A 15,083-nucleotide genomic window follows, 5' to 3' on the forward strand; every position below is an offset into this window, starting at 1 on the left:
CTACAAGCAACTACATAAATACCATGCTAAAAGTATTTCTATCAGGGGGGTTGGGGATTTGGCTCAGTGGTAGAGCGCTTGCCTAGCAAGCGCAAGGCCCTGAGTTCGGTCCCCAGCTCCGAAAAAAAGAATAGAAAAAAAAAAAAGAAAAAGTATTTCTATCAGAGGCTCTCTTTAAGAACTAGTGGTTCGGGGTTGGGGATTTAGCTCAGTGGTAGAGTGCTTGCCTAGCAAGCGCAAGGCCCTGGGTTCGGTCCCCAGCTCCGGAAAAAAAAAAAAAAAAAAAAAAAAGAACTAGTGGTTCATCAAGGCTACAACAGCCCTGTATGGTTAGGCTATAAAACTACTTCCAAAGGATTTTTCTTCTGGAAAAAATATATTTGTAAGTTTCTGTGCTTCAGAGGTCTCCAAAAGCAGTTTCTTCCCACTACCTCTCAACACCAAAAGTAGAGGCAGGTTACCTAGGGCCCTGACATACAAAGGGCTGAATTATAACAAGTAGCTATTTGGTCATCCAAACACTGTCCCCACCCCCACCCTTAGAGTCAGGGTCTCACTGCAAACTTTGTGCCATCATGCAATTCAAATTTAAAAGTGCAACAATTGAGGTAGAGATTGAATGGTGAAGGAGACACGTTACTTCCCAAATGCAAGGATGAGCACCGGGGTAGGGTGTGCTCTCCACAGTACTCTGTAAGCAAGACTCGCTCCCTCTGCTTATGAATTTACACAAAATCAAAACCGTTTTTACTTGGCTATCAAAAAACACAATAGCCCTCTATAGTTAGCCACCTTCCCACTTTCTCTTAATGTTTAAAGCAGGTCTTAAGAATGCCAGTCCTACTCACTGCAGAGTGCCCAACCTGCTGATGGAGCCCCTACTTGGGCATTCAGACTACCACGCACCATGTTATAACTTATACTCGCACTCAACTCCAGAAGCAAACAATGCTAACAAGCACTGCCCATTCTCAGAAATTCCAAGCAAAAATCACTCATACTTAAGTGTTCTCTCTTAGCAACTCACTCTGCTGCCCGTAGCTGCTGCTCTGTTGGCTATATTGACTTGGAGCCTGGCTGTAGGATCCAGTCTGAGGGGGGTAACTAGTGGGAGGCTGCTGCCCATAGCTGCTTTGTTGACCATAGCTACTCTGCTGTCCATAGCTGCTCGGCTGCCCGTAGGTGTTCTGCTGAGAGTAACTGCTCTGATCGTAACTAGTTGGCTGTGAAGAGGAGTAGCTGAAAGAAAAAACAAAATTTTTAGGAAGGAGAAAAATCATGACCCCAAATACAAGACATTCATAGGCATCCTAACAACTACTTTCTTTTTACTTTCATTGACAGGATCTCACTAGTATAGCCCAGGCTGACCTTCCACCTGCACACAACTCTTCTGCCTTTGTTTCCTATGTGACAGGTGTGCACCACTGCCTGGCTAAGGCAACACCTTCTGGATTTCTAATAATAAAGCTTTAAATGCAAGAGAGAAAATTAAAATAATCCATATGCACACTGAGTTGTGGTACAGAGCTCCCATTTAAAATGTTTCTTTACAACTATATTTAAGAGAAATACAGTTCGGAAGGGCAGATTATGTACATGTGCACTAATGAAGTGAAAAGACACTGAAAGCGAGGATGAAGAGGAGCCAGGTGAAGCAGTTAGTTCCCAGAATGCCTTCTTTCTTTTTGTAGTTCCTAGGCTCCAACAGAGCCTCACACACTAGGCAAGTGTTCTACTCCAACCATCTAAATAAGCTGAGTGGTGACTGTGACTTTCCGAGGAATGCCTGCCTGGCAATAGTGTGCAAAGACGAGCATAGTAAGTATGCCACTCTGAAAATGCCAAAACTGCTTTGCTTCAGTTTTAACCTTTCAAATAAACATATTCCATCCTTAGAAATCTAGGAATAAAGATAAGACTGGTAAGAGACCTTAGGATGCTGTAATAGGATGGTGTTAGGTCTCTGTGAACCCACCCAGGAGGTAGTCTATGCACCCACACATACTACTAAAAATAGACCTTAAAGACTCTTGGCTGGGTATAGTGGCAAGGCAAGGCTTTATTCCAATACACTGCCTCCTAGGAGGCAGACAGATCTGAGTTCAAGGCCAGCCTGGTCTAGACTAAATTTTAAGACAGTCAGGACTACACAGAATAACCCTGGCTGGGGAAGACTCTCAATGACCTGTAAATATGCTCAACTAAACTAAGTACTTTTCGCACCTCTCCACATCTGTCAAAATTCAGTCTAGGGGGCTGGAGAGATGCCTCAGCAGTAAAGAGCACTGACTCCTCTTCTAGAGGTCCTGAGTTCAATTATCAGTAACCACATGGTGGCCTACAACCTGTATGCTCTCTTCTGGTGTGTCTGAAGACAGCTACAGTGCATTCATATAAATAAAATCTTAAAAAATTGTCTATGTGTACCAATTCATTTTGTCACATCAGCTGTCCCTCCCAACAGGTGGGACCTGCTCTGCTAGGGAACAGTTATAAACCCTGCCACCTCTGCTCCTACTTGTATCCAAGTGTCAACCTATGAAAGGGACACTGTCCTGGCTGGTTTTGACACAAGCTGGAGTTATCAGAGAAAGGAGCCTCCCTTGAGGAAATGCCTCCTGAGATCCACCTGTAAGGCATTTTCTCAACTAGTGATCAAGGGGGGAGGGCTCAGTCCACTGTTCTCTAAGAAAGCAGGCTGAGCAAGTAAGGGGAAGTAATCTAGTAAGCAGCACCCCTCTTATGGCCTCTGCATCAGCTCCTGCCTCCAGGTTCCTGCTGTGTGTGAGTTCCAGTCCTGACTTCCTTGGGTGAAGAACAGAAATGTGAAAGTCTAAGTTGAATGAATCCTTTCCTTTCCAGCTTGCTTCTTGGTCCTGATGTTTTATGCAGGAATAGAAACCCTGACTAAGACAGATACAAACAGGAACTATTTATTATATCTTAGCCAATTAAAACAATTCTTTCAATTCACAGGTCAGAAAACTTGTAGTTTTCCTTAAAGAAACTAAAATTGGACAATATAGCTACAATGATTAGGACAGAAAATGAAGGACAAGGAAACTTCAGCTGGAGTCCTTCAGAAGTACCTTTCCAGCCATGAACAAGACCCCAGATTCCCTCTCCAGCACTACAAACGGCAGCAGGAAGTCTTGTCCTTAACTTTACCCATGGTGCCTGTGTTGAGGGGATAATTGCTACAGTTCTGTGTAGGTGGTGTCAAACATTTGTCTCTCATACTTTTTTTAAAAAAAGATTTAATGGGGGCTGGGGATTTAGCTCAGTGGTAGAGCGCTTACCTAGAAAGCGCAAGGCCCTGGGTTCGGTCCCCAGCTCCGAAAAAAAACCAAAAAAAAAAAAAAAAAAAAAAAAGATTTAATGATATATAAGTATACTGTCCTTGTCTTCAGACACACCAGAAGAGGGCATCAGATCCCATTATAGATGGTTATGAGCCACCATGTGGTTGCTGGGACTTGAGCTCAGGATCTCTGAAAAAACAATCAGTGCTCTTAACTGCTGAGCCATCTCTCCAGCCCCATACTTTCAGTTAACTGACGTTTTGGGGTCATTATTTAGAGAACAGTTATTAGCTAGATCCCAGGCACTGCTATGGAACCCAATGCTGAGGTCTAAATATTAACTACGTTTGTGGTCAAATATGGGCAAGTCAGAAAACAAATCTTACCCAAGGACGCCAATGCTAGCTAGTCAATAACCTGAAAATACCTGTCGCATTATTACTAATTCACTGGCCACAAAAGTGAGACTGACCTGGTAGGAGGATAAGATGGAGGTGCGGTGACTGGCTGCATCGGGTAGCTCCCAGGAACCTGGGGATAACTGTAGTTACTCTGTCCATATCCTAGGCTGGGTTGATTATAACCCCCTGTGCTAGATTGAGGTTGACTAGTCTCAGCAGGCTTGTTACCATCCTGTGGTCTAAAAGGAAAAATAAAACAGTTAAGGTTTAATTTTAATAACCCAGACACCCCCTAGGTAAGAACCCCCCAGTTCTTTGAGCAATAGGAAATGATAAGACCAAGCTTGAAAATAAAGTAAATGAAACCCAGTATCATTCATTAGTATTTGCTGGAAGAAAACACTAAGAGAGTTAACAATGTTTTTGTTTTTAAAATTTGTTCTGTATTAACAGCTACTAAGAGACTTCATAAGCCTGTGTCGCCAATATGAACAAGTACTGGGAGGGGGAGGAAGAAAACACTTTTTTAAAAAAGTGAACTTAACAGGGTTGGGGATTTAACTCAGTGGTAGAGCGCTTGCCTAGTAAGCTCAAGGCCCTGGGTTCAGTCCTCAGCTCCGAAAAAAAGAAAAGAAAAAAGAAAAAAAGAGTGGACTTAGTGCAAATTCAAGTTTAGAGTTATTTTAAGGTCACTAATTTATAGATTTTGATATCTGTGGGTTCACTGACTAGAAACAAACAAGAAGAGACACTTCTTATCTTGGTCTGATGTAAATGAACTTAACCTTGCTATACGACAATCTCCACAAAATGGGCATGGGGATGAGTCCACCCCATGCTCAGACTAACTAGCAAATACCATCATTAAATAATAAAAATAACTCTCAACAACACAGAAATAACTCAGAAGTCCCACTTCCTTGTGGCACAAACAATTTAGTGGAAGGCAGTGGCAGAGCTAAGCTAGGGGGCTACTTAAAGCAAAGCCCCGATCAGCAGGTGGACTACAGCAGATGCAGAAGTACTGTTTCCTCACTGAGATGAAATGGGTTACAAGCAGGTGTCAGCTCAGAAAACTAGGATGGAGGAAAGGGTGACACAAATCAGTGACTTATCAAAACCAATTTATACACGATGGAGATCTGTGGCCTAGATACACACTACTGCAGAAGAGCATCACATGGGACTTTGTATATCTAACAAAATTCTCCAATATTTAACCCAACTAGAGTGGGGCCTTTAGGAATCAGCCAGTTAAATAAAAGTACTATACGGGGTTTTTTGGATATTAGCTACAAGTGGCTCTGACTACTCACTGCACTTTAGAAGTAATTTTGAGAGTGTTTGCCAGAGCTAATTTCTTACCTCTATAGCAGATAAAAAGTCTAGGTTACAAGGTGATCTCTTGTTTATTCCCTATAGTCTTCTTTCAAATCAGAATCTTGTGCTCCTTCAAGACTGTATGCAGAAGCCACCTACATGCATTGTCTAAAGTAAAGACCTGAAACCTTCTGTTAAGTAATATATCTCACTTATCTACTGAGCAGTCAGAGTACTTTATTGGACTCTTAATATTTAGCACATAACTGGCTAACCAGCTATAAATTTATTTGTCTATGACTTTTGGTTATCAAACCACTAATCACTACATATATTGAGGAAATCTTGTCAAATTCTTCAACTGAACCTTCCCAGATATGGAAATATCCTTTACTGACAAAATTGGGACATACAGTACTTCTTGACTCAAGTCTAACCGTTCCACCATGTACTACAACTACCACATATTTCCTAAAGGAAAGCAGTTAACAATTTACAGCGTCACTGAGCCAAAGATTAAGTTCTATTGCTAGTTAAACAATATGGGAAACATGTACTCAAGTTTCCTTGTGTTTAGGAAAGAAAAACAGCTACCTCCTTCCCCCAAAAGTAGTTCTGAAACCTGGCAGATGACACTTTCCATTTCTAGCCCTCAACAGAATACCTGTGTGCTGTGCTCAGGCACTCTGGAAACACTGGGGTAATACCTGTGTGCTGTGCTCAGGCACTCTGGAAACACTGGGGTAACAGTCAATACCTAGTGAACGTGAAGAGCAATTTAAATCACCAAAGCTGAGCAGCAGAGGAACCAACAACTGTGGCCTTACCTTGTGGGTGCAGTGGCTGCTGGCTGCTGGCCATAGGCTGGGTAGGCAGGCTGGGTGCCGTATGCAGACTGAGCTGCATAAGAGGCCTGCGTTGTGGTGACGGTAGCAGTGGTGGTGTCATAAGCCCCAGTGCCATATCCTTGGACAGGCTGGCTGTACGCCTGGGGGGCAGTTGGAGTGGTATAACCTACAACAAAAGAGACCTGGGTAAGATTCTCTGCCCGCCCTGCCAGAGCCATACCTGTGCATTTATCACCAAAACAACTTGGAAACGGTCCAACTCTGAAGCACCACAAAACTGAATTCCTATATTTTTCTTGCAGCAACAAAGTAGCTGCAAAAGTAGCAACAAAAGAGTGTTTAAATTGTTTTTATTACATGTATTTATTTTGTATTACGTGTGTGTACATGGGAGCTCATCATGGCATGTGTGTGGAAGCATAGGACAAGTTGTGGGAGTTGGATTCTGGTCATCAAGTTTGGCAATCAAGTGCCTTTATCTGCTGAGCCATCTCATTGACCCCAAAATATTTAAAATCTAAAGCACCATTTCTGTTTTCAAAATATATTTATGAGAAAAGTGAAGTGTGTTTACTGTTGTTTTGACAGGGGTCTCATGTAGCCAAGGCTGGCCTCAAATCCCTTAGGTAGCAGAAGATAACCTTCAACTTTTGATTCCTGTTTCAAGCCTCCAGCCTTGAGAATACTGGTCACACCATACCTAGTTTATGTGGTGCAGGACCCCATAAATACCAGGCAAGCACTCTACCAACTAAGCTACATTCTCTACCTCAAGAAAGAATAGTCTTAAAAAAAAAAACACAAACAAACAAACAAACAAAAAAAACAAAAACCACTAAAACACATTGCCATGGAGAGCAGGCTTCTTTCTGCCCTGGTGTGAGTAAGAAAGACAGGGATGGTTTTTTAGTGATTATAGACACATTTTTTTCAACTAATTAAAAAATAAAACAGGAAATAAAATGTTCCAGAAAGGGAGGTAAAAGGACAACCCTGGTACTGGACTCTTTGCCTTCTTTACAGTCAACAGGCACAGTAAATAATGCACTAAAAGGCTGAGCCCAGATGCCAGGATTCACATCCAATTCTCACAAAAGTTTAAAGAGGATTTTCTGATTGGGTGCATGCCTGTGATCTCAACATTCTCAGATCACAATTTCCAACAGACTAAACTACAAAGGAGAACCTAGTTAAAAAACAATACACAAAAACAAAAAGATCTCTAGTTTGAGGCCAGCGTGGGTTACAGAGGTCTAGAACAGCTAAGGCTACACAGAGAAACCCTGTCTTATAAAAACCCAAACAAATAAACAACCTCCCCCAACAAAAAAACCCACCCACCCACACTGAAAACCCCCAACATTAACAAAAAACAAAAAAGAGCGTTAATATTTAAAACCTATCTTGAACCAAGACTACTTAATTTAGTTTACACTTAGGACTAGCCAAACTTAAGAGGAAGAGAGACAGAGACGTATCATTAAATTGCCCAGACTTGCTTGCAATGCCTTCCACCTCAAATGTCAGATTTCTGGGATTACAGCCATGTACCACAACCTGCTTCTTTGATGCAGGATCTCACTATGTAGCCCTGGGTGGCCTGGAACGTGCTGTGTAGCTCAGGCTGGCTTTGCACTCACTTGGGATCAGCCTGCCTCTGCCTCCCAAGTACTAGAACTGAAGGCCTTTGCTAGCATACCTAGCTCAACTTTTTGAATCTAAAGTACTTTTTGTAGCACTAACACAATCCTTTCTTCTCAAACACTCAAAGGAGATCCTAAAATTATATACAAAGACCATATTTTCCCATCTAAACTGGTAAAAACCATTAAAAATGTATTTCACAAAAAAGCCTTAACAATTTTGAGTTGACATGCTCATGTTAAGTGAGATTTTTGTTCTGTAGTGTTGAGTGTAGAACCCAGAACCTCACATACATGTTAGGCAAGCATCCTATCATGGAACTACACCTCCAGCCCTATGTATCTGAATCTTTGTTTTAAAGTTCTAAAGGTAACCATTCACATTCAACTACAGTTGAAGTCCAATTTCTCTAAGACTTCTCCCTTCTTCCAAGATTCACAGAAGTTAAACACAAACTAAACTGATGAAGACAGTAACTTGTATCTCTAAACTGCAGTGAGAGAGCCTGTTGTAACAATTTTATAGTAACAGATACTGGGCTAATTAGTAATCTTTTTAATAATCTGAAGCACCCACATAAGCAGCCAAGCAAAATGAACAAAAACCAACAGAACAGTGACAAGAGACCAAGCACATCTATATGATTTCTTCAAAAGAAATGGTGGTAAGAAACACTGTACAAAGAAAGTCTGTTTATAGTGAACATCAGAAATCACTTGATTAAGAACTGTTTGAATTCTGTAATGTGAAATGTAGATACATAGTACCCTTCTTCCGAAGCTTCCTTTAGAATCCGAAAAAAGAACAATGTATTTCTACCCACTCTCTAACACTTCTCCACTAACTTTTATGCATAAAGGCAGCATGTGAAACAGAAAAATGTGCTATCCTGCTTCCCACCTGTTGGCTCCCACTTAAGCCATGAAGGTTAACTTTCAGTCTATAGTTTTAAAGCAGTTAGCAGGAATGACTATGAGAAGTAGCCTCCAATCATCTAGTGTGTACAAACTCCTTATTACCACGCAACAGAGTCTGACTCACCAAAGCCATCTTCTCTTTTTTTGCTGCTATACAGTATTCTGTAATTTCTGGGCTTACCGGACTTGACTTTCTCTTTTTTGGGGGTTGGGGGAGGTGAGGTGGGTAGGTTTGAGACAGTTTTTCTGTGTAGCCTTGGCTGTCCTGGGACTCTCTCTGTAGACCAGGGTGGCCTTAAACTTAAAGAGATGTCTACCTCTGCCTCCCTAGAGCTGGGATTAAAGGCATGTGAACCTAGACCTTTTACTCTGCTTAAAAACTTTCTTACGACCTGACCGCATTAAATGGCTTAGGGATAGTAAACGCTAGATCTAAGCCATTATGTTCTCAAATCTATACTTTTAGTTTCAGCTCTCCCCACACCTGCACTAGGTTAATAAACACTTCCAACCCTACACAGTAGTTAAGATAGACTAGCTAAGTTCTCACAAAATCCGTTGACAATAAGAAAAATATATTTTTTTCCTATAACCAATATAATTCAGAAGTTCAGATAGTTCAAAGATGAAATCTTTACATCTCTAAGACCTTCTTAGATCATACAACATTCCACAGAAAAAAATTACCTTTTTTTTTTTAACATATTATTTATTCTTAGACCAGTTTCTCTTTTTAGTGTCCTGGAATGCTACTTATGTTTAAAACACACTATGGATTAAAAAAAAAAATTCAAAACACTGAAAACAGAAAATGGATTAAAACAATTTGTAATGCTTAAACAGAAAATAAAATGTGCCTGCGTTATACGACAGACAAACATATACATGCAGGGTGGCAAGTCTGTTCCCTTACATAAAACTAATCATGCAATCTAGCTTTCAGGGAGCAGGGAAAATCAGTTGGAGTAATACTAATACCTTTTGGAAGGCAAACTATTAAGGCTTGACAAAAGGACAGTTCATAGTAAAAAGTCTTTCCCAAACTATAAGGACATGATTCTGCAAATGGCACCTGAAGCAGTTTCCTCATTAGCACCTCTGTGTGTGATGTTAGAAAGTTTAGGGTTTAAACAAATGAAAACACCTAAGGGTTAACATTACAGGGTTAGACAAGATGGAAAGCATTTCCCATGCAAGAATGAGCAGGATAGTCAAACCTGTACTGGTCCCTTCTACTGTGGAAAGCACAAAACAAAAAGTAGAGGGTACACTATCAGATGAAGCAAACAGATGTGAAAACCACTTTGATTTTTAAGCAGCTCAGTTTAAGAAGGCTCATTCTTAGCACTACTACAGTCTTTTACATTAGTTCTATTTTGTGTATTAGACAGTGTATAAAAGTTTAGTTTCTTCTTTTAGAATTTATTCCACCCACATTCTATTGGATAGCACTCAAGGAAAATTAACAAGGAAAAAAATACTTCCCAGAATAAAAGATCCCCAGATGTCAACATACAGGCCAGAATATAGACCTAAGAGCATAAACAGCAAGCCTTTCACCAAATCCCCTGACACTATCACCTAGTCTCTTGTCGGCTGGTCTTACCAGTGGGAGGCTGTCCATAAGAAGTTGCATATGCAGTCTGCCCGTAGGTGGCAGTGCTCTGAGCCTGGGTATAGCTGACATCAGTAGGCTGTCCATAGGTTCCATAGCTTTGTTGCCCATATGCCTGCTCCAAAGAAATTCATGCAATAGCTTCATAAGAGAACCTTGTATTTTAGCCAAGTAATGACCTAATTTATCAGTTCATAAACTGGAGAATCAAAGTAGAAAATACTGCTTTCTGGTATAAAAAAGAAATTACAAAAGCAACAGCATAAAAACAAGACAAATTATCATTCTTATTAACCATGTAATTGACAGCACAGAGGGATAATCCAAGATTCAGCCAGCATCTTGCTGGATATGAAAACTAGATTTTCAGCATGATATAAAAATAAAACTATTGGGGTTGGGGATTTAGCTCAGCGGAAGAGCGCTTGCCTAGCAAGCGCAAGGCCCTGGGTTCAGTCCCCAGCTCGGGGGGGGGGGGGGGGGGTTGTTCAAGAACTATAAAAATAAAACTATTAATTCTATTTCAAGAAAATAAATCAGAATAGTTCATGTTCTCTTTATGTTTGTCAATATAGCAAGATTATGGTTTCTAAACTCAGACATCAATACACTTAAAAATCAGATAAGGAATGAGCTGTTCTTTCAGATATTAACCTGTTCACATTGTAGATTTGAAAGAGCAATTAAAAGTAAAATCTGCCAGAAGCATGACTTCCTGCCTATCCCAGAATGTTTCCATGCAGTTAGTATCTACTCTTTAGCATGGATCATTCCAGAATTAAAAGGTAATTCTTTTTTTCCCCTTTCTTTTTGAGGCTTACTGTGTAGTCCTAGTCTACACCTTGCTTTGTAAACCAGGCTGGCCTCAAATTCAGAGACCCACCCACCTAAGCCCCTGGTGTTGGGATTAAAGGTATGCACCACCACTAGGTCCAGCTGAGGTAATTAATTCTTGGTAATATAGGCAACTACCTTCTAGATTCTAGAGTCTGTCGTCCTTGGCTTTTTCAGGAGGTGTTGGTGGGTGGAGCCAGCCTATCACATTATTCTACCAATTCCTAGTCAATTCCTGCCCCCCCTCAAATATTTCTGCAGTGCTGGCACACATTCACCACCATACCCCAGCTCCAGGTTTTTAAGTGTTTACTTATTTTGACTGGTGGAGGGATGCACACATACCATGGTATATGTGTACAGGTCAGAGGACGACAAGACAATTTTCAGGAGCTATCTGTGTGGGACTTGGGGATCAAACCTAGGTTGTTAGGCTGGGTGGCGAGCACTTTTTCAAAGAACCAACTCCAGCCCCTGGCCTGGGTTTTAAACTTAGACTGACATACTAACAAGAGCTGAGGAACAGTAATATTCAAAGCTAACTCCACTAGTTAATGTGCAACCACTAGCAAGTTATACAATAGCCTCACAGTACATCTGCTCATCTGCAATGATTCTAAGATGGTCTTTATTTAAAAATTACACAATGGGGCTGGAAGAGATGGCTCAGCGGTTAAGAGCACCCGATTACTCTTCCAGAGGTCCTGAGTTCAATTCCCAGCAACCATATGGTGGCTCACAACCATCTGTAAAGAGATCCGATGCCCTCTTCTGGTGTATCTGAGACAGCTACAGTATACTTATATATATTAAATGAATAAATCTTAAAAAAAAGTTAGTTACCATTAAAAAAAAATAAAAATTACAACAATGATTAAGCATAATAAAATATGTACAAAGAGCAAAACTGCAATAAGATACTTACTTTGAGCCTACGAATTTTAAAAAAGCCCATTTTCAGCTTTAAAATGGTTACACTACAACCCTCATTGTCAAAGATTAAAAATTTTGAGTTTTGGGGATGGGGATTTAGCTCAGTGGTAGAGCGCTTACCTAGGAAGCGCAAGGCCCTGGGTTCAGTCCCCAGCTCCGAAAAAAAAGAACCAAAAAAAAAAAAAAAAAAAAAATTGAGTTTTAAAAGCTTAGATAATACTATCACTATTTACTTGTATAAAATTAAAAAAGAAAAAGACCTCTTAACCACTGTTTTAGTGGCCAACTGAAACATCTCCACTGAAGACATAACTAGCATCCCTGTCTTTGGATTACCTGGGTGGTCTGTGCATATCCTTGAGTTGGCTGGGCGGTGTAAGCACTGTAGCTGCAAAAAGAATTAAATACAAGAATTGACTACAGAACATTGACTGTATTACTATATATCCTTTACAATTACAAAAGGCCTCATACTCTAAAACCAAATTATTGTTGCAGAAGGCTGACTTACCCCTGCTGGGCTGCAGCTTGGCTATAGGTACTATAATCTAGAAGAAAGGAGAAAAAAATTATTAGCCCAGACAAGAAAGGGGAAAAGAGACAGCTGGAATTCAAACAACAACAACAACAACAACAACAACGTTTAGAGTGGACCTATATGCAGACACTTCCCAGTTAGCACATCTCATCTGTCAACAACAACAAACCGATTAAATTAAGTCAGTTGACTCTACACAGTCTGAAGATGCTAGTTACTGAGGTCAAGACAGTTGAGTTGGCAGGGATACCTTCCAGATAGCCTACAACCATAAACCCATGTCAACTACCAGGTATCAATTCAAAGACACAATCATTGTCTTAAGTCTAATAGAAACCAAGACCACAAAATGGTATCAACCTTTTTGTTGGATCTAAAGAGCCACAGAAAGTATTAACATTTCTTTCTGCTTTTTGAGACGGGCTTTCTCTGCCTAGTCCCAGCTGTAGACCATGGTGGCGTTGAGCTCAGGGATTCAGTCTCTGCTTCTCTGCTGCCCGCCTGCCTGCCCGCCTGCCCGACCCACAGATTAAAAGTCACCATCACACCTGGCATTTTTCACACCTGGTGAAACTCTGAGATTCACCTGCTTCTGCCTCCCTAGTGAAGTAATTACAAGACCAAGTTACAATGTCCAGCATCTGTCAGCCTATCACTTTAGAAAGACCAACCACAATTCCCTAGAACTGCAACAAGTGAAACAGAATAGCAGAAAACAGGACAGTCATTAAATCTAAAAAGCTGTCAAGAGCTGTTATCTTCCTACTATCACAAAAAGAGAGAAACCGCAGGGAAACCAAGGTTAAGGATGGGAGTGTACAAGCTACGGCAGGACTATGTGCTCATTCCCCTGGACTATAACCTGATATGTGTGGATGCCTTTGGTTCCACCTCCAGCCCACTATCCCAAAACTGGTTTAGAGAAAACAGCACTTTTTTATAGGCCTAGGGGAAAAATTGGTGTTCGCAGCAGCAGCAGCAACAACAACAACAACAACAAAATCACAATGTTTTTCTTTGTAAATAAGTCTACCCATCACTTTCTTTCTCATATGAAACCTATACTATATGGGGTTGGGGATTTAGCTCAATGGTAGAGTACTTGCCTAGCAAGCGCAAGGCCCTGGGTCCGATCCTCAGCTGGGGGGGGGAGGGGGGAGGGAGACAAAATAACGAAACCTATACTATATCAAAAAGAACTAGCCTTGTGAGGTGTCATATCCCTTTCATCCCTGCACTCAAGCAGAGGCAGGCGGATCTCTGAATTTGAGGTCAGCCTGGTCTACAGTGAATTCCAGGGCAGCCAGGGCTATGAAAGACCCCATCTCAAAAACAAATAAAAAAAAAGAACTAAATCTGATCTATGGAGGCATCAAGTAACGAAAATAAATGCCTAAGTTTTCAAAACACCAGTGAATTAAAGCTACATAAGTTTTGGGCATTTTTTTTTAAAAGCAGAGGAATCTTTTAAAAATTAATTCTACCTAATTAGTCCCTCTCTCAAGAATACATTTCTTGTTTAGTGTTCATTAAGACAGAACAAAAGGGTCCTTCTCTTTTCCAATCAGAAAGTCGTCTCTCACCCAAAAGTTAACAGCAGATATCTTCCTTCATGGAGGGGTCTTGCTCACTCCATGCAAATCCAAAGCTTCACAATCCCCTGGCCTGGCAACAGTGCTTTTCTGAACTCATCTCTCTCCCTCACCTCCCACTTTGGTTTTCCTGAGACAGTGTTTCTGCGTGTTGCACTGGCTGTTCTAGAACTCACTCTGTAGATCAGGTTGGCATTGAAACGGAGATTTACCCGCCTTTGCCCCACAAGTGTTAGGACTAAAGGCCTCTACCACCACCATCACCTGGCCTGAATTTATATCTTAAAATTGACTGTCTTTCCTTCCTCTATGCCCTTAAATTCAGAGCAGTATTACCAATATTATAGTAAGCCGTCCAAAAGATACCTACAATAAAAACATAATCTTAACAAAATCCTGAAGCATTTCCAATAATGCTACATGTTCTTTGGGGGTGATGGGAAGTTCTGAGACAGGATCTAACTACTTAGCTGGATGACCTTAATTAACTATATAGACCAGCCTAGCCTCAAACTTTCTACAGAGCCCATATGGTTCTTACAACCTAAGTGCTGAAATTATAGGTGTGTACCTCCATGCCTACTTGCTACCTTCCTTTTTTGTCTGCTTTTTTTTTTTTTTTTTTGGAGACAGGGTCTCACTATGTAGCTCTGGCTGGCCTCAAACTCTGCCCTCCCCAATCTAGGATTAAACTATGACTGGCTACTTGCCACATTCTTTATATTTAAAAAAAAAAAAAAGGAAAAAGAAAAGAAACACCTGTAAATCACTTCCTTCCATGTAGCATTTGTAAAAATATACCAACATTTAATCCAAATACTACAACCTACATTTTGTTGAGGTTTCTGTGTAAAGATGACTTTTTGAATCATTGGCATTAAGTTCCATGTTTACAAAGACTTACACAAGAGCAGTTATGTAAAACTGGCAATGCTGCTACAGAACAGCTAACCACCTCAGATGAGGGTGCAACCAAAGATCTGGTGGGCTAAGGAAAAGGCAACCACTGCCCCCACCCCAATACAGCACATAAGCCTGCCTCAAACATGACACTGAGGCAACGGTCAGATCACTAGACAATTGAAAAAAATAAAAAGAAGTCCTTAAATGACCAAACATGTAAAGACTTAAAAAGG

The 15,083-nt window shown here is 40.8% G+C and overlaps 1 protein-coding gene across 8 annotated transcripts in view; it reads right to left on the minus strand.

Annotated features, from left to right (window-relative positions):
- Ewsr1 (EWS RNA-binding protein 1) overlaps positions 1 to 15,083 on the minus strand; it is a 28,572-nt gene that overhangs the window by 11,381 nt on the left and 2,108 nt on the right. For 6 of the 8 annotated variants that reach the window (NM_001025632.3, NM_001434406.1, XM_087582588.1 and 3 more), the window contains 6 exon segments: positions 1,028 to 1,239; positions 3,778 to 3,945; positions 5,854 to 6,040; positions 10,042 to 10,165; positions 12,154 to 12,205; positions 12,329 to 12,365. In NM_001025632.3, coding sequence (NP_001020803.2) covers positions 1,028 to 1,239; positions 3,778 to 3,945; positions 5,854 to 6,040; positions 10,042 to 10,165; positions 12,154 to 12,205; positions 12,329 to 12,365 — 780 coding nt within the window. 8 annotated transcript variants of the gene reach the window in all.

Source organism: Rattus norvegicus, chromosome 14 (assembly GCF_021556685.1).
Source record: "Rattus norvegicus strain SHRSP/BbbUtx chromosome 14, alternate assembly SHRSP_T2T, whole genome shotgun sequence".
NCBI classification, from domain to species: Eukaryota; Metazoa; Chordata; class Mammalia; order Rodentia; family Muridae; genus Rattus; species Rattus norvegicus.